This window comes from Lissotriton vulgaris, chromosome 11 (genome assembly GCF_964263255.1).
Source record: "Lissotriton vulgaris chromosome 11, aLisVul1.2, whole genome shotgun sequence".
In the NCBI taxonomy this organism is placed as follows: Eukaryota; Metazoa; Chordata; class Amphibia; order Caudata; family Salamandridae; genus Lissotriton; species Lissotriton vulgaris.
The window spans coordinates 601,241,381-601,268,172 of NC_141699.1; the positions used below are offsets into that span (position 1 = coordinate 601,241,381).

At 42.2% G+C, this 26,792-nt stretch overlaps 1 protein-coding gene across 1 annotated transcript in view; it reads left to right on the forward strand.

The window, feature by feature from the left end:
- LOC147683215 (uncharacterized) overlaps nucleotides 1-26,792 on the forward strand; it is a 273,042-nt gene that overhangs the window by 15,637 nt on the left and 230,613 nt on the right. Inside the window, exon 2 of the mRNA XM_086943700.1 lies at nucleotides 1,722-1,928. Coding sequence (XP_086799826.1) covers nucleotides 1,749-1,928 — 180 coding nt within the window. The 5' untranslated portion in view covers nucleotides 1,722-1,748. The remainder of the gene's footprint in view (nucleotides 1-1,721; nucleotides 1,929-26,792) is intronic.

A 26,792-nucleotide genomic window follows, 5' to 3' on the forward strand; every position in this document is an offset into this window, starting at 1 on the left:
GGCTGTGGGTCTGATTAGCAGGCCCACAGCCACATTAAGTCGAAAACCAGTGAGGCAAAAAGCAAAAATTGGGGTGACCATAGGAAAGCAGACCCAACTCTCCTACACTCCCCCCTCCCCCTCTAGCGGGCTGGGACCCTCACGGGTGAGTAGCGCGCTCTATAAATGTTCTGATTGATTGATTGATACCACACAACCAGTCTCAGGATGCTTGTTTCTGGTCCAGAGAGGACCTGGCCTGGCAGTTCGGGCTGGATTGTTCCCGTGGGGATCAGGGTCAAGACTGATTTGCATGTGGCTGGGTTCAAATTGGGGTGGGGAGCAAAAAATGATGAATTAAACCCAGATCTGTGACTGGAGGTGAATGTTTGATTTGTTCAGCATTCCGTCCATCATCAATTCTTTTGCTCGTGACATTAGACCAAGACTCCAGTTGGTTGACCAGCAGGAGAATTGCTGATTACGTTGTGATGTGATTCGAAATGGAACCCTGGAATTGGACAATGTTGCTACTATAGACCTTTTCCATCGATTTTGAAAGTCTGCTTATTATTTCTTTTTGGTGTTAGAGATACATAGTAAAGAAGAAATGTCATAATTGAGCATTCGGTCTTGCAATAGAATCCGAGTGCACTCAACAGTCTCAAACAAGGCAACCCAGTGCTTCAGGTGTTTTAACAGTTGTGTGCCGCCTGACATAGGAGTTTCAGCCAGCCCAGCTCCTTCATAAGTGGGGCCATGGCTAATGTGCATCTTGAAACAGGGGACAAAGGCAGGGAAAATATTCTGTCCAGGCACATTACCAGTGTTTTCTTAAGGAAGTTAAGGGCCCTGGGCAAGACATATTATGTCCCTCGTTCGTAACATCTTTGAATTATTTTGTACACATTTTCTGATAATTGAAGTCTTAATGATGCCAAACTTTGAGAAGAGCGGTTCACATAAAAACAATGGAACGAAATGTTTTCAGTAGCCCAAACACCCATAAGCTTACATTGGGCAAAGAGAAACAGACAGCGGTAGAGGTCGGTAGAGAGGAGGAGAGGGGGTTAGATATAGAAATGGAAATTCGTGAGCTACAGAGAAAAATAACTTTTCCTTTCCCAGGGCCCCCTTGGAATGTGAGTGCCCTGGGCAATTGCCCACTCTGCCCTTGCCTTGAAACGCTTCTGAATGTCACCCTGCTCTCAGGCATTGGTTTCTCTTCATGGACTTCAACCCCCTCATCCCTTAACCTCCATTTTTGCCTCTGCATCTCTGTGGTTCCACTCAATGAAGGGAGAGGCTGCACCTGAGGTAGCCACCGATGGCGAATCAGCATCAGCCTCCTCAGAAATGTTTCCCTGGGGGCGATCAGAGATGCTCCATCTGTGTGGTCATAGAAAGATCTGTAGTTCCCCATTCAGTGGTTTCAGCTGCACACTCCAAACATGTGTGAGCTATTTGTCCATTCCAAACAGTGATGTAGGTCAAGAGGCAAAGTACTGACTGGGAGCCCAAGATAATGGCGGCCATCTTGAGTGCTGACTTGGTTGATTGTTACTTCTTTGATATCACAAGTCACATCATTCTCAGTACTATTAATGGTTGATAGTTTGTAATAAAGTATTTTTCCAGCTTCCAATTAATGAAAATTATTCATTTTATTTATACATTTCTTAAAATCCTGCAAACTACAATTATGTATACAGATGGATAATTAAATTATGTGTTTTTGACAGTGTTGGGCTTGAAAAAAAGACATAGCCATGCCAGAGAAAAAGAAAAAGGCTAAGAAAGCCAAGAAGGACTCCATAGCAGATGTTTCTATTCTGAAGAAATTCTTCAAAACATATGAGAATCACTGTACGAAAGAAAAGAGCGCTGTCAGCCCAACCATCAAAAAGGGCTTGCGTCGCTGCATAGAAAATGAAGTGAACATAACAAAGGTAAATATCAATGTCTTAGTGTTCTTAAAACTAAAGCTTTGTTATTAAAAGCCCTTCTTCAAAATTTTACTCAAAGAAATGTTATGAATTGTAGATCTTGATGTTAGAGCAGTGTTGCCCATCATATACTATCTGTTCATTGTCCTCTCCCCAGCAGGACAGGCACTCTACACTGTACAATAACTTTACTAAGTGCAAGAAGCGATGACTGATACCTTATTGGGACATTGCATTGAAGAGATAATCCCATTTCAAGGAGTCAAATGCCTTTTCAAGATCCAAGGCCAGCCATCCAGCTGAAGGTCAGGCATGGTGGGCATAAGTCATGACTGTAAAGAAACGGCATAGTTTCAGCGCAGTATTGCGGGCAGGGACGAATCCATTTTGATTGGGTTGGACCAAACATGGTACCAAGGGTGCCAGACGATCCACAAATATTTTCGCCTGGATCTTATAACCAGTATTCAGTAGAGCCAGTGGTCTGTAGGAGCCTACTAGCAGTGAGTCTTTATTCGGTTTGGGCAAGGAGAGGACTGTTGCCCCTCTTTGGGAGGCAGGAAGTCTGCCGACTGACAGGGCCTCCTCATATAACATCAGCGGATGTGAGGCCAATTGAGGGGCATACACTTTGTAGAGCGCAACGGGCAAGCCTTTGGGTCCCGGGGACCTGCCAGTGGATATCTCGTTGACTGACTCTTTAATTTGGATCAGCTTGATGGGTCCATTTAGGCCCATTCGCTACTCCATGGTATTGTGGGGCAGTTCCAGGTTGCCAAAGAAGGAGTTAGTGGCCATGACCATCTGGTACACCTGCATATAGTGACACATGACTTCAACATGGATAGCATATTGTGTGTAAACAATGGTGTCTACACCAAAGCATAGTGCTATTATGAGGGGTTGTGGCCGATCTTGCCCGATAAGCCACGCCGGGCGCTATCCAGCTCTATAGGCCGAGGCATGTGTACAGGCCAAGTATAAGGCATAATTAAGGCAATGTAACCTTTTCTAAAAGAACAACGTGTTAGCGACATGCTTCTGTCAGCTCACATGTGGCACTGGGGTCCACAGTCACCTGTTGAGCAGCTGTCTCATGTTACCATGTATGCCCCGACAATGTCTCTGCAGTGTCACTGTGAAGGCATCCTATTATACCAGTCTTGTGGAAGCTGTGTTAACATTATTGTCAAAATATTCTGTAGTCATTGATCCAAGGGAAGCTCTGAATGGGGGAGCTTCCAAAAGTGTAGGTTGCAGGTGCCAGGTAGCAAGGGGAGATAAGGTGCGTCCCAAATACTCCATTCGCTCAATGCAAGGAAACAACTTTGATGCTCCAACTAATCTGTTGATACAGACATGTAGGTTGCGTGGCACAGAGTATAAGGAGTTTACCTTTGAGGCTGGGTTCCGGAGACGGCAGAATTCGACTAGCCACCATTGGTAGAGCCAATCAGTCAGCATCTGAGCTTCAGAAGTCGTAGTTGCTCGGGGAAAGAGAGGGAAGGAATGATCAAGGACAGTATCCAGCACACTATTAAACCGCCCCCCCCCCCCCCCCCAAGATGCCAAGGTGTATCACTCCATTGAGAGAGTGTGTTTGAGAGAGCATTAACATAGGTCGGTTGTGTGAGAAGAACGGAGCGACCATCAAGTTGGTCTTTCACCAGGGCATAGCGGCCTTCTGGGTCCAATATTGTGTCTTCTAATATGAATGAGGTCCCCATCTTTACCCTCTGTAGTGTCCTCCGGGCATAAGCAGAATAGCTGGTGGCCTAACCTGCCCACTCCAGCTTCTTTGCAGGTTGAGGGCTTCGGAATGGATAAGATGTGTCTCCTGTACAACGCTATGTACCTGGGGAGGCGTTTCAGATAGAAGCAGACTGAGTAGTGGCGCGAAGGTGTGTGCATGCCCCTCACATACCAAGTAAGTATGGTAAAATGGGTGATGTAGTGTGTGACACGTCTCCCAAACACTGGGCACTACACAAGTGTTAATGGGAGTGTAGCAGCATGTAGTGTTCATATGAATAGTTAGAAGTGGGGAACTGAGACACAATCAGCCGCGGGTCATAACTAAACAAATACAACCATAAACAGAAAAACGTGTATACCAGTGGAGCAGAGGTGCAACATGCTTCCGCCCAAACAGTGATGGAACGAAGACCCAGCAAGGGTTAACCAATCAAGGAACTAATGGTGGGAAACTAGGCAGCAGTCTGTATGAGTGATTAGGAGTATCACTACTTCAGTACATATCTAAATAAGTGTAACAGTCCCTCTCTGGTTGTGTCACTATGTGGCTATATGACTACCTGTCTGAGTATCTCTATGGGTCTCTATAGGTGTAAATTACTGGCTGTATGGCCTGCTTACTAACGGCATTAGTGAGCGCTGGGGTTTAGTACAATGTGCGCAACTGGCTCTGTTACTGCTGCATACGTAAGTGCTGTTTGGGCATGTGACCGAGTAATGTGTGTCTCTGTCTCTCACTGGCATGATGAGTGACTCTGGTTTTGTGAATGTTTATATAAGTTACACTATACGCGAGACACTGGATATTTAACCAAACTTAGGGGTCTCAAACTACACATGTGACTGACTGAGACTTTAAAGTGCATATGTTACCTTCTAAGCCATAGCTTCCCAAACTTTTCATGTGAGTGACACACCTTTTAGACAATCTTGATCATGTGACACGCTAACGTGTGCGCAGCGCGCAAGCCCATACCACCTTATGAAGGTTTGGGGGGGGGGGTTCTCCCCCTGAGAAAATTTTGAAAAAATAGTGGGCAAATGGTGCATTTTTAAGCAAATTTGAGAAAGCAGGATGGCTAATAAAGCAATTGTGAATGTCTTCTAACAAAGACAGTGACTCGCAAAACTGGGTGTAAGCAAGGTTAAGTTTGTGCCTGAAACAAGAATATAATCATGCACACATTGACACATGCCCACAGCCATTGTTCATGCATAATAACGTCCGTGCTGCTGATCTATTGCGGAACTGGTGGCCGATTGCCACCTGCGCCCTTAGTATTGCTATAGTAAAATAAACATTAAAGATGAAAAAGTCAATCTTAGAAAACATGTTTCACCTGTAGCGCATATGAATTATTTTAATGCACACCGTACCACAGAAGCGGGTATCTGGGTTATGTAAACGTGTCTCTCATACCTCCCCCTCATACTCTGCTTATAGTGCTGGAGTATGTAAATGTCTCCCATACCTCCCCCCATACTATGCCACAAACATGCATAAATAAACAAAGGATGACCGACATGTTCAAAAACAATCACATGCATAGAAATATGTGACATTTCCAGACTCGAGCACACGCTCTCCCACACATATACACAAAGTCACACACACAGAGAGGACGCAAAGAAGCGCCGGCATGATGAACGCAAATTCTCAGACACTCGCGTACACAAAAGCTTGCACTCTCCTAGACACAAAGGGCAATTGACTAACAAACACACAATGCTGAAACTAGACAAACTCTCCGGGAGCACCCCAAAACAAAAACGGAAGCACCTGCACTTTTGACAGTACACCCTCAAGGTAACTGAAACCATATCTGCCCTGCTAGATGTTTCAAATACAACTGGCTTTAATCTTGCACAGCTGTGAAAAAAATACACAAAGCAAATGCAGAAACCATTGCAGGCAGACAAACACACTCAACAACTCCTACACAAAGAAAAAGGTTCAGAAACAAAAAGAACAGGAAGGCAAATAAATGCAGGCTGGAAAGCCTAAACATGAATATAAACAGACATGGACCCAGGAGAACACAGTACAAACCGGTGCACACACACGCAGACAAACTCCGATAAGAAACATGAACACAAAAAGAAACACAACCAAATACCCCTACACAGAACAGAGGTACACGCACAGAGAGAGTAAAAATACACAAATCAGTGCACGCACATAGGCAGATGCGCATACAAAAAACACACAATCACAGACACACATACAGAGGCCAATGCATCCGGGCAAGTGCAAGAAATATAGTACCTGACATAAAAATTATAGTCACAAACATGCTCAAAAACAGTCAAAGAAATGCCTGGATCAAACAAACAAGAATGAGCAAAAACGAAAAAGTGTGCCGCCTTGCTAACACAAACACACGACATGCTAACAACACAACATACTAATACAAAAAAACAGGTAGCGTAGGGACGTGCATGTTAAATACTACCACACCATGCCGAGAAGCAATTGGAAGCAAATCCGAAGGTACCAACTCATTGACTCACACACACACACACAACAGTATGAAAGCACATAAAGGGAAAGACACAGGGATGCGCGCACAGCCATTCATCCCGACCCCACCATCTGTGCATGCAGCATGTGCCGGTAGACTGCAGGCAGGGTGGGGCTCCCAGAAGCCTGTCCTTGCGGTATTCTGCCACAAGGTAAGTAAATCCCCTGACAGCAGTGTCACTTAAATTATGTAACTACGCCTCCTTCCTTTCTCTTTCCTCCCTCCCTTCGTTCCACCTTTCCTTCCTTTCTGCTTCCTCCCATTCCTTCCTCCTTTCGTTGCTTGTTTCCTCCCTTCCATCCACCTTTCCTTCCTTTCCGTTTCCTCCCTCCCTTCCTTCCACATTTTGTTACTTTCTGTTTCTTCTCCTCCTTCCATCTTTCGTTCCTTCCTTCCTTCCACCGCTCCTTCCAATATCCATTCCTTGACCCGCATCCCCTATATGTTACATCATGTATGAGCAGCTATCAGAAAACCTGGTGATGGAAAATGCCCATAAACCACTCAGTGACACAGTAATGTGTCGCGCCACACAGTTTGGAAAGCTGTGCTCTAAGCACACAGCTATCTGCTCTGTGACTTATCTACGCCGTACCTAAGGAGTAACTAGTACATAGAAAAACAGAACTGCACTCTAATTCACATGCTGTAAATTGAGTTGGTTGGTCAGTAATTTTTTGCTTACGTTGTCAGTTGCACTGCACTCTCACAGAAAATGTGAAAACTAGGCATAAGAATGGTACACCACTCTCATACTGTCGAGGACTGTCCGGGACTATGTGAGGGACTTGGGCAAGGACTGGTGACTGGGTAGAAAACATAAGCAGAAAGAGGAGTACAGCACTGCCCAGGATCACACAGGAAGTCAGAGGAGAAAAGGGATCCCTAGGGGAAGTCTATACAAGGGAACAAGATGGCTAAGTCTTAGAAAGGATAGGCACTCATGAAGCGATTTGGGATTCAGAATAACTACACCCAGAACAAATGGTCAAATATATATATATTTGATCAAGGGCACTCGGTGCCCGAAACGCGTCATGGAGATTGAGGAGTGAAAAAAATAAACAACCAAAATTATCCTGGTGTTTCGTTTTTCGCAGTTCGCCGTAAGTAGGTGCTGAAAGTGGAGCTTGGCGTATATATATATATATATATATATATATATATATATATATATATATATATATATATATATATATATATATATATATATATATATATATATATATATATATATATATTACATCCAAAGAATGCCCCAGCATTTGAAAGAGCACACACAGCGTCGCTTTCAGTGAAGCCTCGTTGCAGCTTGCCCCGCATTTGCTGTTCAATTTCCTCATGTTGTCACCGACGCGTTTCGAGGCTGACACGCCTCTTCATCATGTGCTTGTGCTGGAAAAGAAACAAACATTGAGGGTTCACTTCGTGCAGATGAACTTTATTAGAAAATTTCCTCAGTGGGTTGGGCTAGAGAGTGCCTCTTTGAAACTAAAATAAAACGTGACCTGGAGAATTTGGTATGTGTCACGACATTTTGTGCAGAAACTCACAAAGTACGACAAATGGTCCTTAAACACTGGTATCTTCTAGAAGAACTAGAAGTGCCATTTTCTCGCCCAATATTTGCATATAAGAAAAATCAAAATATTGGCCAGCAGATTGTTCGCGCAGATATAAGGATAACAAAACCTAAAAGTGATTTGTTGACACAATGGGGACTAAAGCCGATCGAAGGATACCACAGATGTGGAAATTGTATGGCGTGTGACTCGACTATCGTGGGTAAAACCTTTCAACACGCCAACACTACTTGGTCACATGTTGGTTTTTCCAATTGCAGGACCAAAAATGTAGTATACGCTATAGTCTGCCCTTGTCCCAAAATCTATATAGGCAAGACTAATCAACAAGTGAATACTCGCATGACACAACATAGATCACGCCTTAAGAACAAAGTCCTAACTGCGCCCTTGGTCCAACACTTTACTGATAATAAACATGGAGATAATGAATTCCAATGGACTGTATTATTCAGTTCAAACCAGACAAAACCAGGCATTAATACTGAGCAAATCCTATTGAGGAAGGAGGCCTATCTGATATTAAAATTTAATAGCACCCAAACGGGGTTGAATTCCCTTTCCGAAATCTCGAGGCTTTAAAAATGCAGTTGCGATTTTTTCAATTTCTTTAACAACTACAACATCCATAATGCTCAGCTGGAGTTTACTATACTGTAGGAGCCACACATGGCTGCCAGGCTACCAAAGAGTTCGCATTCCCTGGTCAGACAGAAGAAGAGATAGGTGAGTGAGCGCGAGGTCTCCACAAGCTACTGCGATTCACTCGCTTTCTACCCCTAAACAATTACGCTTCTATTTAGGCGTTTAGTGTGACTGATACACGCTTCAGCTAACACCGGGGAGGAGCCTAAACTCTGTTCCCCGCCCTTGAACCAAACCTGTGGATGTGAAAAACAAGGAGAAGCAGAAACGCCATTTGCGATCTCCGCCCCACATGAAAACAGTTACAGGTATGTCTCTACCCAAAAAGCCAATGTGATTGTTTATGAAAGTATAGAAAACAATGGGCACTGAGCACGATCATTGATTGTGCCTTGCAGATCACGTCGGAGCCGCCCATAGAGCCCCTCGTTCGGAGTGTGACATTTTAACAACTGCAACCTTCTAACACTGACCCAACGGTTAAAGGTACGAACTCTTAGCTTTTGCCTCGCAGAACCAGTTCGACTGTGCTGTTCCTTGGCTGTGCAGTAAATATGCCATATTTGTATACATTAGCTCAACTGTCTCATTAAAAGACCGTGGCTTACATCAGCCTCATTAGAATAATTGGACAGCGGGACCGCGTCGCCCATTGATGAAGGTAATTTGTCCTGTGACATCCAGCGCCCCTAGGGGGTACTGATTTTCATAAGATTTCAGTCACTGAACGAACTTCTTTTATATCTCTCTTTGTGTAGATTATCCACATTGGAAGAGCACTGATGAGAATCTGAGATTTACTCTCAGATTCGAAACGCGTCGGCAAACGGCAAACAGGCATCAAAAAGAAAGAGAATATTAGTTTATGAATTTATTGTATTGACTTAATTTTCAAAGTTGTGTCTTGATCTTTCCTGAAGAAATTTTGTTGCCATTTTCTCACCTTGTGGTTATTGTAGTGGTTTGGTACTTCGCCAAGAATTACTATTTGTGGACATACAATCGCTATTTTTGTAAAAGAAGTTTGTGTATAAACTGTTCATAATTGTATATATGTTAGTTGTATAATAGTTTTGTAAATATGTGTAAGTGTTTTGTACAGTGTTTTTCTCACCCATGAAAACATATATAAAAATTATTGAAAATTTCAAAGGGTTTAAATAAAATAACCCCGACAAACAGAAGATTTTTTCTTTGTTTGTTTGTTCTTAAATCTTGAGATAAGAAATCAGTGTGAGGGCCAGCAACTATTTTCAGTCCACTTATTTAGGTCCAGCTGCCCCTTTGTCCCAGGACCAGACTCCGTTTTTTCATAAACTTTAGAGCGGGGATAACCCGTGAGAGTTCCAAGGGCACCAGGATTTTCTCCATGCTGTAAGTTCTTTGGAACCGACAACGGGGAGAGACATCTTGTCCCTCCTAGTTAATGGGTGAGAAAGATACTTTATCATTTTCAGAGAGCCACATTCAAAACTTGTTGGCTACATCCCCCTTTGCAGATGTCACTTTAAGTTCTTCAGCCCAACAGCAAAATGAAACTGACAAATTAACCAGACTTCGAAAAAAACATATTCGCACGGAATTACACGGGCATTTTCTCCTCAAGCACCTAAGGGGTGGGACCATCCCTTGGGGGCTTCAGGTTAAGAATGTCCCGGTGATTTTTACTGATGATGCGGATTATAAAAAGGGTTTCAGCTGTTTTAACACGAAGTGCAGCAGGGACCTGATGGTCCATACTATAGAAACAGCGCAGAGACTATGTGCCAAAGAGCTACAAGAAATTGAGGACCTTACACAGGCAATCAAGGACAGCCAGGTGGTTCTGGATTCCAAGGCTCTTTTAGAGAAATTAGATAAGGAGATACAGACCTTTAAAGACAACACTATCAATAGCAAGACTGCTCAGTACGAAAGGGATTCTAAATCCTTCACATTAGAAAGGGCTTACCCCTTCCTTAAAGACGATTATTATTCCCAAGCAGAATCTCGTGGAGCACTTTCAAATTTCCAAGGGAGGTCCCGAAGCAGGTTCAAAACTTTCTCTGAAACCTCGTCTTCTGAATCATCGGGCTCAGAAACAAGAGGTAGTAACAACAAAAAACAACCTTCTTTTTTAGAGAAAGGCCAACAGTCAAAAGTACGATTCAAAACACCATGGGAAATGCGAACCCGGAAAAACTTCTACAAGTCGTAGAAGGCTCCTCCACTATAGTCAACCTATCCACTCGGACATTGACAAAGGATGAAGAATCTGTCCTTAATCTGGGTCTAAAATTTGTCCCTTCCAGACAGACAGATTTTACGAGAATTAAATTGGAAACAATAGAATTTTGTTGTAAGATTAGACTTAAAGCTTTCTTCGCGAACCAACCTCCAAACACCAACACGGAGACCACGGGCCTAAGGAACAAATCCACTTTTGTACCGAGTTAAAATATTCCAAAACAGGTATATGCTTTTGAACACATTTTGCTGTCATCTATCAATAAATTAGAGAACAAACAAACATTTGTTAAACAGAACATCACAAAGGGTCAACGGGCCGCACTGAGAAATCTAAAGGAAGATTCTTCAGTGATAATAAAACAGGCCGACAAAGGCGGTGCTGTAGTAATTTTGCAGAGAGATAAATACTTAGCAGAAGGGCTCTCCCAAGTTAATAACCAGGAATGGTATAGGAAGCTGCAAGAAGGTCTGTTACAACAGATCCAGGCATCAATCTTAGATATTGTCCAATCTGGTAGGGACAGTGGATTTTTGGGCCCAAAAGAGAGTGAGTTTTTAGTGAAAAAGTTCCCCAGAACGCCTGTGGTATATTTCTTGCCTAAAATACATAAAAATGTGTCCAACCCCCCAGGACGACCAATTGTCTCGGGCTGCGAATCGTGCCCTGAGCCACTGTCCAAATACGTGGACTTTTTCTTAAAGCCTTTTGTGGCTAAAGTCAAAGCCTATCTAAGGGACACAACCGACTTTTTAACGAAAGTTGAAGGGACCTTGTTTGATCACACAACACAACTCATGGTGACAATGGACGTCACGTCACTCTACACGCAGATCCCACAGGACGAGGCGTTAGAGGTGTTAGATCTTTATCTGACCTCCAGAGAAAGACCCCATAGAGTCCCCACGTCATTCATCCTTAAACTAACGGAAATCACGCTGAAAAGAAATTATTTCCGTTTCAATGATGACTTTTTCATGCAGATCAAGGGCACCGCGATGGGGTGCCCTTATGCTCCGGAAATGGCCGTATTGTTCATGGCCGAATACGAGAAGAAATATGTGGAGGAAAACAACCCTTTCAAGTACCATATAGTCCACTGGTTCCGATATATTGACGACGTGTGGCTCCTGTGGCAGGGGAGCCACACTGAGTTGAGTGACTTTCACCAATGGCTAAATACAAGACATCAGGACATAACATTTTCAATGGATTCCAGTAATGTGAAAATGACATTTCTGGATGTTGAAATGAAAAATGTCGAAGGCACACTAAACTCCTCCTTATATAAGAAGGCAACAGACAAAAACACCATCCTCCATTATAGAAGTTCGCATCCAAGAAACTTGAGGGCAAATTTGCCATATGGACAACTTCTTCGGATCAGGAGAAATTGCTCGGAGATAGGTCAGTTTGACCATCATGGGCAGAATTTCTGTGAGGAGTTGGTCCAAAGGGGTTACCCCAGGAAGTTACTTAAAAACTCCTACAAGAGAGCACGCTATACACCTAGAGAGTGCCTCTTTAAAACTAAAATAAAACGTGACCTGGAGAATTTGGTATGTGTCACGACATTTTGTGCAGAAACTCACAAAGTACGACGAATGGTCCTTAAACACTGGCATCTTCTAGAAGAACTAGAAGTGCCATTTCCTCGCCCAATATTTGCATATAAGAAAAATCAAAATATTGGCCAGCAGATTGTTCGCGCAGATATAAGGATAACAAAACCTAAAAGTGATTTGTTGACACAATGGGGACTAAAGCCGATCGAAGGACACCACAGATGTGGAAATTGTATGGCGTGTGACTCGACTATCGAGGGTAAAACCTTTCAACACGCCAACACAACTTGGTCACATGTTGGTTTTTCCAATTGCAGGACCAAAAATGTAGTATACGCTATAGTCTGCCCTTGTCCCAAAATCTATATAGGCAAGAATAATCAACAAGTGAATACTCGCATGACACAACATAGATCATGCCTTAAGAACAAAGTCCTAACTGCGCCCTTGGTCCAACACTTTACTGATAATAAACATGGAGATAATGAATTCCAATGGACTGTATTATTCAGTGCAAACCAGACAAAACCAGGCATTAATACTGAGCAAATCCTATTGAGGAAGGAGGGCGATCTGATATTAAAATTTAATAGCACCCAAACGGGGTTGAATTCCCTTTCCGAAATCTCGAGGCTTTAAAAATGCAGTTGCGATTTTTTCAATTTCTTTAACATCTACAACATCCATAATGCTTAGCGGGAGTTTACTATACTGTAGGAGCCACACATGGCCGCCAGGCTACCAAAGAGTTCGAATTCCCTGGTCAGACAGAAGAAGAGATAGGTGAGTGAGCGCGAGGTCTCCACAAGCTACTGCGATTCACTCGCTTTCTACCCCTAAACAATTACGCTTCTATTTAGGCGTTTAGTGTGACTGATACACGCTTCAGCTAACGCCGCGGAGGAGCCTAAACTCTGTTCCCCGCCCTTGAACCAAACCTGTGGATGTGAAAAACAAGGAGAAGCAGAAACGCCATTTGCGATCTCCGCCCCACATGAAAACAGTTACAGGTATGTCTCTACCCAAAAAGCCAATGTGATTGTTTATGAAAGTATAGAAAACAATGGGCACTGAGCACGATCGTTGATTGTGCCTTGCAGATCACGTCGGAGCCGCCCATAGAGCCCCTCGTTCGGAGTGTGACATTTTAACAACTGCAACCTTCTAACACTGACCCAACGGTTAAAGGTACGAACTCTTAGCTTTTGCGTCGCAGAACCAGTTCGACTGTGCTGTTCCTTGGCTGTGCAGTAAATATGCCATATTTTTATACATTAGGTCAACTGTCTCATTAAAAGACCGTGGCTTACATCAGTCTCATTAGAATAATTGGACCGCGGGACCGCGTCGCCCATTGATGAAGGTAATTTGTCCTGTGACATCCAGCGCACCTAGGGGGTACTGATTTTTATAAGATTTCAGTCACTGAACAAACTTCTTTTATATCTCTCTTTGTGTAGATTATCCACATTGAAAGAGCCCTGATGAGAATCTGAGATTTACTCTCAGATTCGAAACGCGTCGGCAAACGGCAAACAGGCATCAAAAAGAAAGAGAATATTAGTTTATGAATTTATTGTTTACCATCTTTGACTTCATTTTCAAAGTTGTGTCTTGATCTTTCCTGAAGAAATTTTGTTGCCATTTTCTCACCTTGTGGTTATTGTAGTGGTTTGGTATTTCGCCAAGAATTACTATTTGTGGACATACAATCACTATTTTTGTGAAAGAAGTTTGTGTATAAACTGTTCATAATTGTATATATGTTAGTTGTATAATAGTTTTGTAAATATGTGTAAGTGTTTTGTACAGTGTTTTTCTCACCCATGAAAAAATATATAAAAATTATTGAAAATTTCAAAGGGTTTAAATAAAATAACCCCGACAAACAGAAGATTTTTTCTTTGTTTGTATGTTCCTAAATCTTGAGATAAGAAATCAGTGTGAGGGCCAGCATCTATTTTCAGTCCACTTATTTAGGTCCAGCTGCCCCTTTGTCCCAGGACCAGACTCAGTTTTTTCATAAACTTTCAAATGCTGGGGCATTCTTTGGATGTAAAATTTAAACGTGGCGGCCCGCCGTGGAAATGAGCACCGTTTGCGAACTAGGAAAGGCTGTGAAAAGGAATCTCTTTTTCCATATAGCGCAACGTTGTTCTGCTTACAGAGCTTGCCTTGACTTTGCCTAAACCTACTAAGGGAAAACATGCTTTTAATTTAAAGAAGGACATTGAACCTACAAAGGGAATGACTTTTTCACTTCGTGGGACAGCAAGTCCCATAATGCATAGTATGGAATGGCGGCACTAAGCCCAACCCACTGAGGACATTTTCTAATAAAGTTCCTCTGCACGAAGTGAACCCTCAATGTTTGTTTCTTTTCCAGCACAAGCCCATGATGAAGAGGCGTGTCAGCCTCGAAACGCGTCGGTGACAACATGAGGAAATTGAACAGCAAATGCGGGGCAAGCTGCAACGAGGCTTCACTGAGAGCGACGCTGTGTGTGCTCTTTCAAATGCTGGGGCATTCTTTGGATGTAAAATTAAAACCCGGCGACCCGCCGTGGAAATGAGCACCGTTTCCGAACTAGGAAAGGCTGTGGAAAGGAATCTCTTTTTCCATATAGCGCAACGTTGTTCTGCTTACAGAGCTTGCCTTGACTTTGCCTAAACCTACTAAGGGAAAACATGCTTTTAATTTAAAGACGGACATTGAACCTACAAAGGAAATGACTTTTTCACTTCGTGGGACAGCAAGTCCCATAATGCATAGTATGGAATGGCGGCACTAAGCCCAACCCACTGAGGACATTTTCTAATAAATTTCATATGCACGAAGTGAACCCTCAATGTGTGTTTCTTTTCCAGCACAAGCCCATGATGAAGAGGCGTGCCAGCCTCGAAACGCGTCGGTGACAACATGAGGAAATTGAACAGCAAATGCGGGGCAAGCTGCAACGAGGCTTCACTGAAAGCGACACTGTGTGTGCTCTTTCAAATGCCTGGGCATTCTTTGGATGTAAAAAAAAAATATATATATATATATATATATTCAATGAAAAAACCATTAGTTTTAGGCCATATATAGTTAGGGATTTGCATTTACAAAACCTTATTTTACTCGCATAAAACCATTGAAATTCCATATATAGTTAGATGCGCTAACTATATATCGCGCACCCGCAATCCACTGCTGATGATGTCACATATTACATCATTCATGACATGGTCATTGACATCACTGATGACATCACTGATGACATCTCAAATGACATCACTGATGACATCACTGATGACATCTCAAATGACATCACTGATGACATCACTGATGACATCTCATTTGACATTACTGATCACATCACTGATGATATCATTCATGTGATAATACGATGAACCTCTTCAGACTCTAATATAACCTTAGATACAATCAGTGTAAACAGACACTCACAGACTGTCACTCATCCATGGAGTTACTCACACACCTAGTCAGTCATGCAAAGAATCAATCACACCACCATTTCCTCAACTATACAGTTATACAAACTTTACTTATTCAAACATATACTAACACATATTTACTCTCTTATACAATCCCTAATACAAGTTCACAATAATCCATACAGCCACTCACATATTCACTGGCTCTTATGCACAGTTATTTATATATGTCAACTCTCACATGTACTGTGTTTTACATATGTACTTACTTTGACATGTAGCACTGAGATATCCATTCACTCACCAATACACTCATGCACACAGTCAACCGCTCATACAGCTGTTTCCACATGCACTTTTGAACCCATAGATCTAGTGAATCAACTGCTCACACATCTATGCACAGAGTCATACACCTCCCAGCCACCCACACACACACTCAGTCTCCCATACAAATACTTGGGCAACCAACCAATAACCCATATAGTTACTCATATAGCTCCTGATCAACACATGCAGCAGTTTACAGAACAACAGACATAATGATGCACACATTAAGACAGTTTAGTCACTAACCCATGCACTCAGTGAGACACATTTAATCACTCACTCATACAGTCAGTCATGCACCTACTAAATCCTTCATCCAGACACTTATACATCCACTCATTCTTCAATATGTAAGACAAATTTTAACTTTACAGAAACAGACAGCCACTGGATGTTGTCATCAGTGATGTCATTTGAGATGTCATCAGTGATGTCATCAGTGATGTCACTGACCATGTCATGAATGATGTAATATGTGACATCATCAGCAGTGGATTGCGGGTGCGCGATATATAGTTAGCGCATCTAACTATATATGGAATTTCAATGGTTTTATGCGAGTAAAATAAGGTTTTGTAAATGCAAATCCCTAACTATATATGGCCTAAAACTAATGGTTTTTTCATTGAATTTTCAAGGTTTTGTAAATGCAAATTCCTAACTATATATGGACTATAACCTATGGTTTTTTCATTGAATTTCAATGGTTTTTTAAAAGCTAATATCTGTAGCTGTAAAATATATTCTTCTTTAAATCTTGAAATATATTTTTCATGTTCTTTAGACAATTTTTTTAAAACACTTTTTTTTGTTTCGCTCCCAGTCCGCGAACCGGTCAGCTTCCCGTTTGCTCAATTTAAAGCCGCGGCTTAGTACGCGAACCAGTAAACGTTCCTTTAGCGTAACTGTTACGTTCGCATGACGTTTTGCGTTATCGCGTAATACGTCATTGGACGCGCCAAGTTAGCGGACCCGGAAGTGGACCGGAAAGCGGAGCAAAGCGCGAAACGTAAACACAGCAGGTCATGTGACTCGATAATTACACTTTTCATTGGTTCATTTCACTTTTGGTTTCCTAATGATGTAATACTTGGTCATGTGATATAAAATTAACACTTTTCATTGGTTTAGAATTTTTCCTTCTCCCAAATGATGAAAACCCCTCCTTCTTTCCTCACTCTGACTTTCATCTTGGTGAGAGAAAGACCCTTTTTGATTCTTCAGCAATGGCTTCAATGGTTGCTTCAGCCAGTGTGCCCCCACCACCTCCTCCACCTCCTCATGGGAAGAAAGGACCACCTGCTTCACTAATTATAGAAGAGGAGGAAAATCAAGAAGAGGAGGAAGAGGAAGAACATCCAGAGTTTTTGCCAGAGGAGCCCAGGAGATATAACAGGAAAGAAAATTACATCTGGCAATTTTTTAAATTTCCACCTGACCAAAAAAAAGTCAATGCCAGATACGTCTTTTGTCGCATTTGCGGCGATCATCTTTCAAGGGGCACTGACAAAAAGTACAGCTATGGGAATTATACAATGCACAGGCACATGAGTCGGTGGCACCCTAACAATTACAGTAATGCCCAGCTTCGCGACCAACAACAAAATCCCCCAGAAATGGCAAGAAGATCTGTTGTTCAGGAGGTATCGGGACCGGAGGCGAGGGAGGTGATCCCGAACATCCAAATCAACATGGGGGAAGTGAAGCAAGTCTGTGTGTGGTGCAACCAGACACTTTGCTACCGCGAAAGTAGCATTACCCTTATAATGAGAGCCATCAACAATCATGTGTGCCCAAAACGCCCCAAAAAGTAAATTCTTCTTTTTTTTGTTGCTCCTGTTGAGCCCTCTTCGATGAATCATTTTTGTTTCCCCCCTCCCCCCAAAAAAAAAAAAAAATACAAAATGTTCAGAAAAAAACAAAAAAATATAAAAAATGTTCAGAAAACGAATAAAAAAAATTTAAAACAACAAAAACAAAAAAAAAAGTTCTTTTCAGAACTACCTCCCCATTATTAAAAAAAATTGGTAGAATTCTTTGAACTCTGCCAAGCTCTATTTCTATTAGTTCGCTCCCAGTTCGCACTCCGGTACGCGAACTTTGAGCGAACCAAAAAAAATTTATATTATATTTATATTTATATATATTTTTTTAATCCAAATTTCAGGCAAAATGGAAGGCGAAAACCAAGTTTCTTTTGAAATGGACCTGCAAGAGAGCAGCCAGGAATTGATTGAACAAATTGACATGGAATTTATGGATGAAAGCTTGGATAATGAACTGCTGCAATGTGTCCAAGCAGTAGATGCCCTCCTTGCAAATGAGGACATTTTACAACCTCCCAGATTGCAAACAATATTTCAAGAAAATAATGACATTTCAGACACTGAAATGTTAGAAAGTTTAATAAATTATGAAAAACAATCAAAATAAAAAAAAACTTTAAAAATAAAGAAAACAAAAAAAAACAACAAAAACAACAAACAATTAACATACAGTCTTTGAAAAGTGTATCATTCTATTATCCTTATAGTGCGCTGCCTAGAACGCTTTCCGGTTCGCGTACTAGGCGCTCATCGCGAAAAAAAAAAAAAAGAATTTTTTTTTTTGACCCTGCTGGGCCCTTTTAAAACCTCCACATAAAACCTAGGGGGTCAGGGAGGATCTACTATGCCCCCTTATGGAAATTTCCCCCTTTGTTTTGGCCTCCTCTTGTCTCTCGATCCTACCGAGAGACAAGATGGCGGCTGCACCGGACTGTTTAGAATGTTGACAGACACCAAAGAGCCAATCAGCTTTCCGTGCGCAAAGTTCCGTTACGCGAAAAGTACGCGAACCGGATCGCTGCCCGGACCGCTGTTACAGATATATATCTTGATTTAAACGTTAATTTCTCAAAATCCACTGAAGCACATATATTGAGACCTAGCAAAGGCACATCGGGCTAACAGTCCCTACAATTTTGCCAAGTTTCGTGGAAATCCATTCAGCCGTTCGAGCTAAAAGTGAGTCCAACCGCCCTATGGAAATTAACATGGGAAAAACGCGTTTTGGGACCCCCCTTTTTTCTCGGCCCCCCCTTGACGACCCCCCCCCCAAATTTCCAGGAGCTGCTCAGAAACAAAATGTGCCATTTTCCTGAAAATTTCAGCCAATTCCGTCCACAAACGCCAAAGTTATTAGACATAGAATTTTCAAAAATCCCATAGGGAAAAAATCCTAACTATATATACCTACTGGCGACCGCCAGTAGGTAATATATATATATATATATATATATATATATATATATATATATATATATATATATATATATATCGACAGTCACTCCAGAAAAACCACCTCCGAACCAGCAGGAACGGCGAAGCAGGAGACAGACCACAGCATTCAGGAGAAAGATTTATTGTTCCAGATTATTCTGTGAGTAACCAGACATGACGCGTTTCGAGCTAAACAGCCCTTGTTCACATGCAAGGCAAAAGTGCAATGATAGTGCTTATAAAGTGCTTAAAGTGCTCCGCCCACCATTCTGTTTCCCAGTGAGTCACGTGACTCGCATCACAATGGAAAACAGACTATCTCAAAAACATATATATCTACAAGTATGTTGAACTGTCACTGTGAATATTTACAATTCCTGCATAAATGCGCAATGTGTAACAAAGATCTAAAAACAATATTTAGAATCCTTTTAAAATTATTATACACACAAAGAAATCATATTCTGAGGACATTTGTCCAAAGGAAGGAGTTATAACTGGATGAATCCAGATAGCAAGTATTCACAGCTACAAAATAGAGCAGTCAAATTAATCGTAAAGAGATAGTAAATAATCATAGGGTGGCCAATATATACCTAATCATTACAAAGGAATCAACCTTTGACAAAGAAGTATTGGCGTGGCAGAGCCATATAACTAACAACCACAAACATGCTAGGACAAACCATGCCTAGTGTGCAAAGGAGGCTAAGAATAAAGTGCATACTGTCTGTTCAACTAGATTAAGCATATCAAGTTCATGGTATTATGTACATAAAGCACTAAAATTTGAAAAAACATTATTATTACCCATGATAAAATCAGGAACTATATTATGTTTTTCTGTCTAAAAAGTGCAATCTTAAAACCATGAAATTCATAAAAACCACATCCAAAAGAACATAACAGACTATAATACAAACATTAAATAGTGATAAAAGTGTAAAAAACGTGAAGAGAAGATATATCAACCCCAGATATAAAATTGGGGATGGCACAATATAAGAAAATTCAAAATACACAACACATAAATATGCAAATAAATAATCCTATTATACATATAAAGTGCTATGAACAGATGAGTGTCATATAAACCATGAAAGACAACAGGGAACCTGACTGTCTTTCAACACTAACCAGGATCGAAGAGAGACTCATACTCAAAACATCCGTCCTGTGTTATATATTAAGTTATACTGAGCAACAGGGAACCTGACTACTCGTGGACACAGGGCAGATAATCCGTACTGGAGAGAACCAAACAGCTCATTTCCAATCAACAGGTATAACAGGGATGGGCACGGGAAACAAAACATGTAGCTGGAGTTCGTAATACTTCTAGAGAAAGTTGTAAAAATCCTCAGTGTTATTAAGGCCATTAGGCCACTTACTATCGAACTCGAGTATAAAGCGAGTTTCGAGCTGTCGTAATAACAGCTCTCTGTTCCCTCCCCTGCGTAAGGGCAATACAGATCCTATTACAAAGTATCTCAAACAATTGAGATCTTTGTTGTGCTTAGCCGCGAAATGGCGTGCTACAGGATATGCTGTATCTGTATGTAGTATGGCCCTTAAATGCTGGAGAATCCTGACGTGCACCTGGGCAGTAGTACTACCGATGTAATGTAGTCCACAGGTGCACGTCAGAACATAGACTGCAAAATCTGTTTTGCAGTCATACCTGCCTTTGATAGGGATGTCATTAGAGCAAAATGGGATACGATAGTGAGTTTTGTTCTCCCCAAATTTACATGCTCTACAGTGTGAACATTTCCGAAATCCTGGTTTGGCCTTCAACCATATTTCCTTCTGTTTTAATTCAGGACTGGAGATGTCAAGACAACTACCCATGTTCCTTGCTCTACGGAAAGTCACCACAGGTCTAACAGGTAAAGTAGGGCTTAGAATATGGTCAGTCAGGATAACAGGCCAATTTTTTTGAATTATTTTTTTAATGGCCTGTTGATCACTACTGTAAGCGGTGATAAACCTGGGACAAGTGTGGGTAGTGGAGTCAGACATCACGGAAATATTAGCATTATCAGAATTAGATGTTGAGAACAGACTCTCTCTACTTCTCAGCCTTGCTTTAGCCAAAGCTTGGTTGAAAATGTGATTGGAATAACCACGTTCCAAAAATCTACCTCTGAGATCAGTGATACACTTATCAAATTCTAGTGTGGAGCTGCAGATTCTTTTAACTCTCAAGATTTCGCCAAGAGGGATACTGTAAATAGTGTGGTTCGGATGGAGACTAGAGGCGTGTAGCACGGTGTTACCTGATGTCGGTTTGCGATGCAATGTGGAAAAGAGTTTGTTTTGTTCCACATAGACCTGAACATCAAGGAATTCTATTTGGCAAGCACTAATGTGTGAAGTAAAGTGGAGGTTTAACACATTGTCATTGATCTCAGTAATAAACAACAAAGCTTCCTGTTCACTTCCTTGCCAAAGAATGAAGATATCATCTATGTATCTCAAATATTTGATGATCTTCTCTCTCACCCAAATTGCGTGTGTAGTGCCCAGCACCTGTTCCTCCCACCAGCCCACGTGCAAGCACGCGTAGCTGGGGGAGAAACAGGAACCCATGGCCACGCCTCGCAGTTGCCTCCATATATCTTTCCCAAAGGTGAAAAAGTTGTTATTGAGACACCAGTGCATAAGTTCCATAATGACTTTATTATGTTCATAGAAGTCCGCAGAACGAGTGTCTAAGAAGTGTTTAGCAGCTCTAAGTCCCTCTACATGGCCAATGCTTGTGTAGAGGGATTCCACATCCAAAGTGATAAGCAACATGTCCTCCTGCCATTCCAAGTCTTTAATTTTCATCAAGAAATCGCCAGTGTCACGCACATAGCTGGGTAATTTCTTGACTAGGTCCTGCAAAAAGTGATCAACATAGCGGCTAACATTTTCCCCTGCACTGTTAATCGCCGAGATGATAGGTCTTCCAGGGGTCGGCGAGACGTTTTTATGTATTTTCGGGATTAGATAGAAAACAGGGAGGACGGGGAACTCTTTGTGCATGAATTTGTACTCCTCACCTGAATTCAATCCCTCTCGCCGAAATCTGTTGAGCATTTTTTCCAACATAGTTTTGGCGTTGAAATAATCTTTCTTAGTTGCTTTGCTATAGCAAGTGATAGTATTCAATTGCCGCAACGCTTCAGTTACATAGTCCTTTTTATCCCAGATTACCAAATTGCCTCCTTTATCCGCTGTTTTCACAACGATATTTGGGTTACTGGATAATTTTTTCATAAGTGCTATGTACTTGGCCTATATATATATATATATATATATGTATATCATGCTCCAAAATTGCCCGACCGGCAGGAAGCACTCGCGGCCAGCGTAGACTAAAAGCCTTTATTGGTGCAGAACTTCTCCAAAGTATCAATGAAAGCAGTTCATTGCGCTTTTCATGCTTGACGCGTTTCGAAATATAGAGAACTTCTTCCTCAGAGGCATAGGCGCTATGAGAATATGCAAGTTCTGATCTCGCCCCTTATTTAAATCTGAAATTGCCTGCCCTGAATGGGCCGCCCGGATGAATCTGAGCAGAGGATTTTGGGAGCGTAGTTCAGAACTCCTCCCTCCTCAAAGTTAGCACCATAAATACTGCAGTTGAAAATTTTAAGCCCCCAATTGGGCCTCAACAAGTTGGTCCGTTCTCAATCCAGTCTGGCTGTCCATGATTAAATTCAGTAAATACCCAATTGCGTGGCCCCATATTTTGCAGGGGGGTGCATTCTATGGGGCAGTGCAGCCCCCAAAATATCATGCTCCAAAATTGCCCGACCCCCAAGAAGCACTCGCAGCCAGCGTAGACTAAAAGCCTTTATTGGTGCAGATCTTCTCCAATGTATCGATGAAAATTAGCAGTTCGTTGATACTTTCATGCATGACGCGTTTTGAAGTATAGAGACGTTCTTCCTCTGAGGCGTAGGCGCTACGAGAATGCGCAAGTTCTGATATTGCCCCTTATCTAAATCTGAAATTGCCCACCCCGAATGGGCCGCCCGGATGGATCTGAGCAGAGGATTATGGGAGCGGTAGTTCAGAACTCCTCCCTTCTCAAAGGTAGCAACATAAATACTGCAGTTGAACATTATAAGCCCCCAAATGGGCCTCGACAGGTTGGTCCGTTCTAAATCCAGTCTGGCTGTCCACGATTAAATTCAGTAAATACCAAATTGCGTGGCCCCATATTAAGCAGGGTGGTGCATTTGTAGGGGCATGGCAGCCCCCAAAACATCATGCTCCAAAATTGCCCAACCGGCAAGAAGCACTAGCAGCTAGCGTAGACTAAAAGCCTTTATTGGTTCAGAAGTTCTCCCACGTATCAATGAAAGTTAGCAGTTTGTTGCGACTTTCCTGTCTGACGCGTTGGCCCCATATTCTGGGAGCTCCGCACAGTAAAACTGAAGCTCAGCAAGTTCCTCACCCACAGTTGCTATCACAGATTCTGATTGCAAATACCCACATATCTGGAGCAGAAATTTACCCTCTACACTCCCTCCAGATCGTTGAGATCTAGTGAGAATTTTCTGTTGGCAGTACCTCGTGCAAAAAAAACCAGACATGGAGGGAAAGCTCTATCTGTTGCAGGGCCCACACTGTGGAACAAACTGCCTCTGGCCCTCAGGCTCTGCACAGACCATTTAAAATTCAGGAAGCAACTGAAAACTCTGCTGTTCACTGATAAAATCTAGACCTTACCCCTCATCTGCATATTTGTTTGGACTCTATTTGGTATCACAGCGCAGAGATACTCCGGTTGGAGTCGATTCCAGCGCTATAGAAACCCATAAATAAATAAATAAATAAATATAGGATATACATGCAAATGCAGGGTCTGTGGAGCGGATAACTATGGTGATGTTATTAAAGTAACTCAAAGTCAATAGTCACAGTAGATAAGAAACACCATCTAGGTAGTCAGCTGTGCCCACGGATTCTGGAAATCAAACAGGAACACGTAAGGTGGGAACAGCAAAGGTGTAGAACTAACCACAAGCACAGTAGACAAGAAGCTGGAAAGGAGGAATGCTTGGCAGGAAAAAGAGAAAACAAGGACACACTAGGCAGAAACCAAGTAGAAAAGATAGAAGGAAATTAGAAGCAAAACAGTGGAACAGGAAGACAGCAACTAAGGACTGAAACAGAGGTAATAATAGACAAGCAGGAAGTAGAATGAACGAGAAAAAGGAGAGCGGATTCAATGATGCATTAAATAGTACTAGTTCTGGAATCAAAGAAACAAGGAATAGCTAAGGATCAGGAGTCAAGGTAGCACTGAAGACAGTGCTAATTTAGGTACAATTAATACTATAGTTCTGGAACGGGAATCAAAGGAACACTGACGGTAGTGCTAGTTCAGTATTAAGGAATACTATTTCTCAGGAACAGGAATCAACAAAACCCCAAAGGCAGTGCTAGTTCAGGAACAAGGATAGCTATAGCTCAGGAATCAAGAGAGCATTGCAAACAGTGCTAATCAGGAACAAGGAATAGCTACAGCTCAGTGACATAGGATAACAAAACCCAGGAATCAAGGAATATCAAACGCTCAGGGAACAAGGATATCAAAAGCTCAGGAAACAAGGATCGGTCTCACCGGAACACAGATACAACAACCAACACTGGACTGAAGGTAGCTGGGGCTTAAAAGAACTCACAAGAATCATGTGCATCAGGTGTGAGCAGGCTAGCAGCAGTCAGCCACAGGTGAGCTGAATTCCTCCACCTAACCTTGGCCTGCAGGGTTGGAGATGAAGCATTGAGCAGGGGATTATAGGTAATGGAGTTTCCAGCAAGAGCAGACTGCCTTCCACAAATCCCGGCATAGATTAGGAATGGATGTTAAATCCCAAATAGTGTCCAAATGTCTGGAAGTCAAGATATGCATGCAGGGTACTGTCTGGAAGCTCATAAGAACACTGGAAAGTCACACTAGAAGGCCCCTGGGGGTGGGCACGAGAGTGCAGAGAGCAAACATTGACACATTCAAAGCAACCATTAATGGCAAACTTTTCAACTTTGCTCTCAGTGATTCTGTCATAGTTAGCCAGTATTTTTTATATTTTACTTTTGTTATTCTACTTCTCAATGGTTAGTATTTCCTAACTCTTTCTTGCATTTCAGTAGAGAACCCCAGTCTGGTAGTGGTTTTGAGCGTATTCATTGCGACCCTCAGAGTGGACCCCCATGTAACTTCGCGGTCAATACGTATGGGAGTCCAATAACATATGTTGCTTTGTACTTTTAATACTGTACAACTACACTACACTTCATGTAATCAAAAACATAGTACAGCAGTCATAGGTGCATACAATAAATATCATACATATTGCATCAGGTGTGAATTTGCCACAATACGTATATCAGTGCATACGCAAATTGCAAAGGGGAACATATTCAGGGGGTTAAGACAATACCTTCTTAACAGTTCAATCAGACAATATGTACTTATTCATCCACTGAGCAGGTTAACATATATGTGGTGTAGGGGCCCCATATATCTTGTGGTCTAGATGCTCTCCGCAACTCCTCAGCGTAACAGTTCAGTTGATCCCTGCAGTAAGCAAGATCATGTAGCCATTGCTTCAAAAAAGGCGCCGGCCTACCATCCCAACATAAAGCGTCGCTGCGCTTGGCTAACTACAGAGCAAGTACCACCAGTTTACGAACACCAGCCAGCACTTTGGAAACAATACCCAATAAGCAGATCTTTACATCCATCATGATTTGCACTTCTGTCATTTCCGTCAATGCTGCAGTCACATCGGCCCATAAGGCAAATACTTCGGGACAAGCCCAGGTCAAATGGATAAACTCGGCGTTGTCTGCACCACACCTCCTACAACAATGGGAGTACTGCAGGCCATATCTATGCAATTGGCCAGGGGTATAATACGTTTGGTAGACCTACTTATAATGAATAAGTTTGAAATTGCCATTTACTGCAAACCTCCGAGTCATGAGACAGCTCTCCTCTCACTCCTAGTATGTGAGTGATTGCGTCAGATTGCGTCAGTCTCACTTGGCCCTAGAGTTGCCTGGCACTGCACCTTCATCTATTTGTGAGGCATAATATAGCCGCAAAACTAAAGTCTGAGTACAAACTGCGCATGGCCGAGCGGAATCTAGTGTATATAAATGTGGCCATTGCCTCGCTCGCCCCCTCCTTCACAAAGTCCTGCACTGAGATGAATGTCCCATCTATATAAGCATCACCCATTGTGCGTACCCCAGCGGCCTGTTAAACCTTGAGTGCCCCAGTTTCCCCTGTCACAGATATCGCTGAGTGATGTAGTAAAGGCATGGCAGGTGCATACAGTGGGAGTCTTCGCTCCCTCCTCCCAAGTTCCTCCCAGGCTCAGGCCGTGCATCCGACCGTGTCAACCTCTGCCCGTTCATATACTGAATATGGATTAACAATCATCGCCTTCAGGGGCAGAGGGTGCACCCGCCAGCTTCCACTGCCATATGTGGCATGAACGGCGGTGCATTCTGCCAATAATAAACAAACTGCGT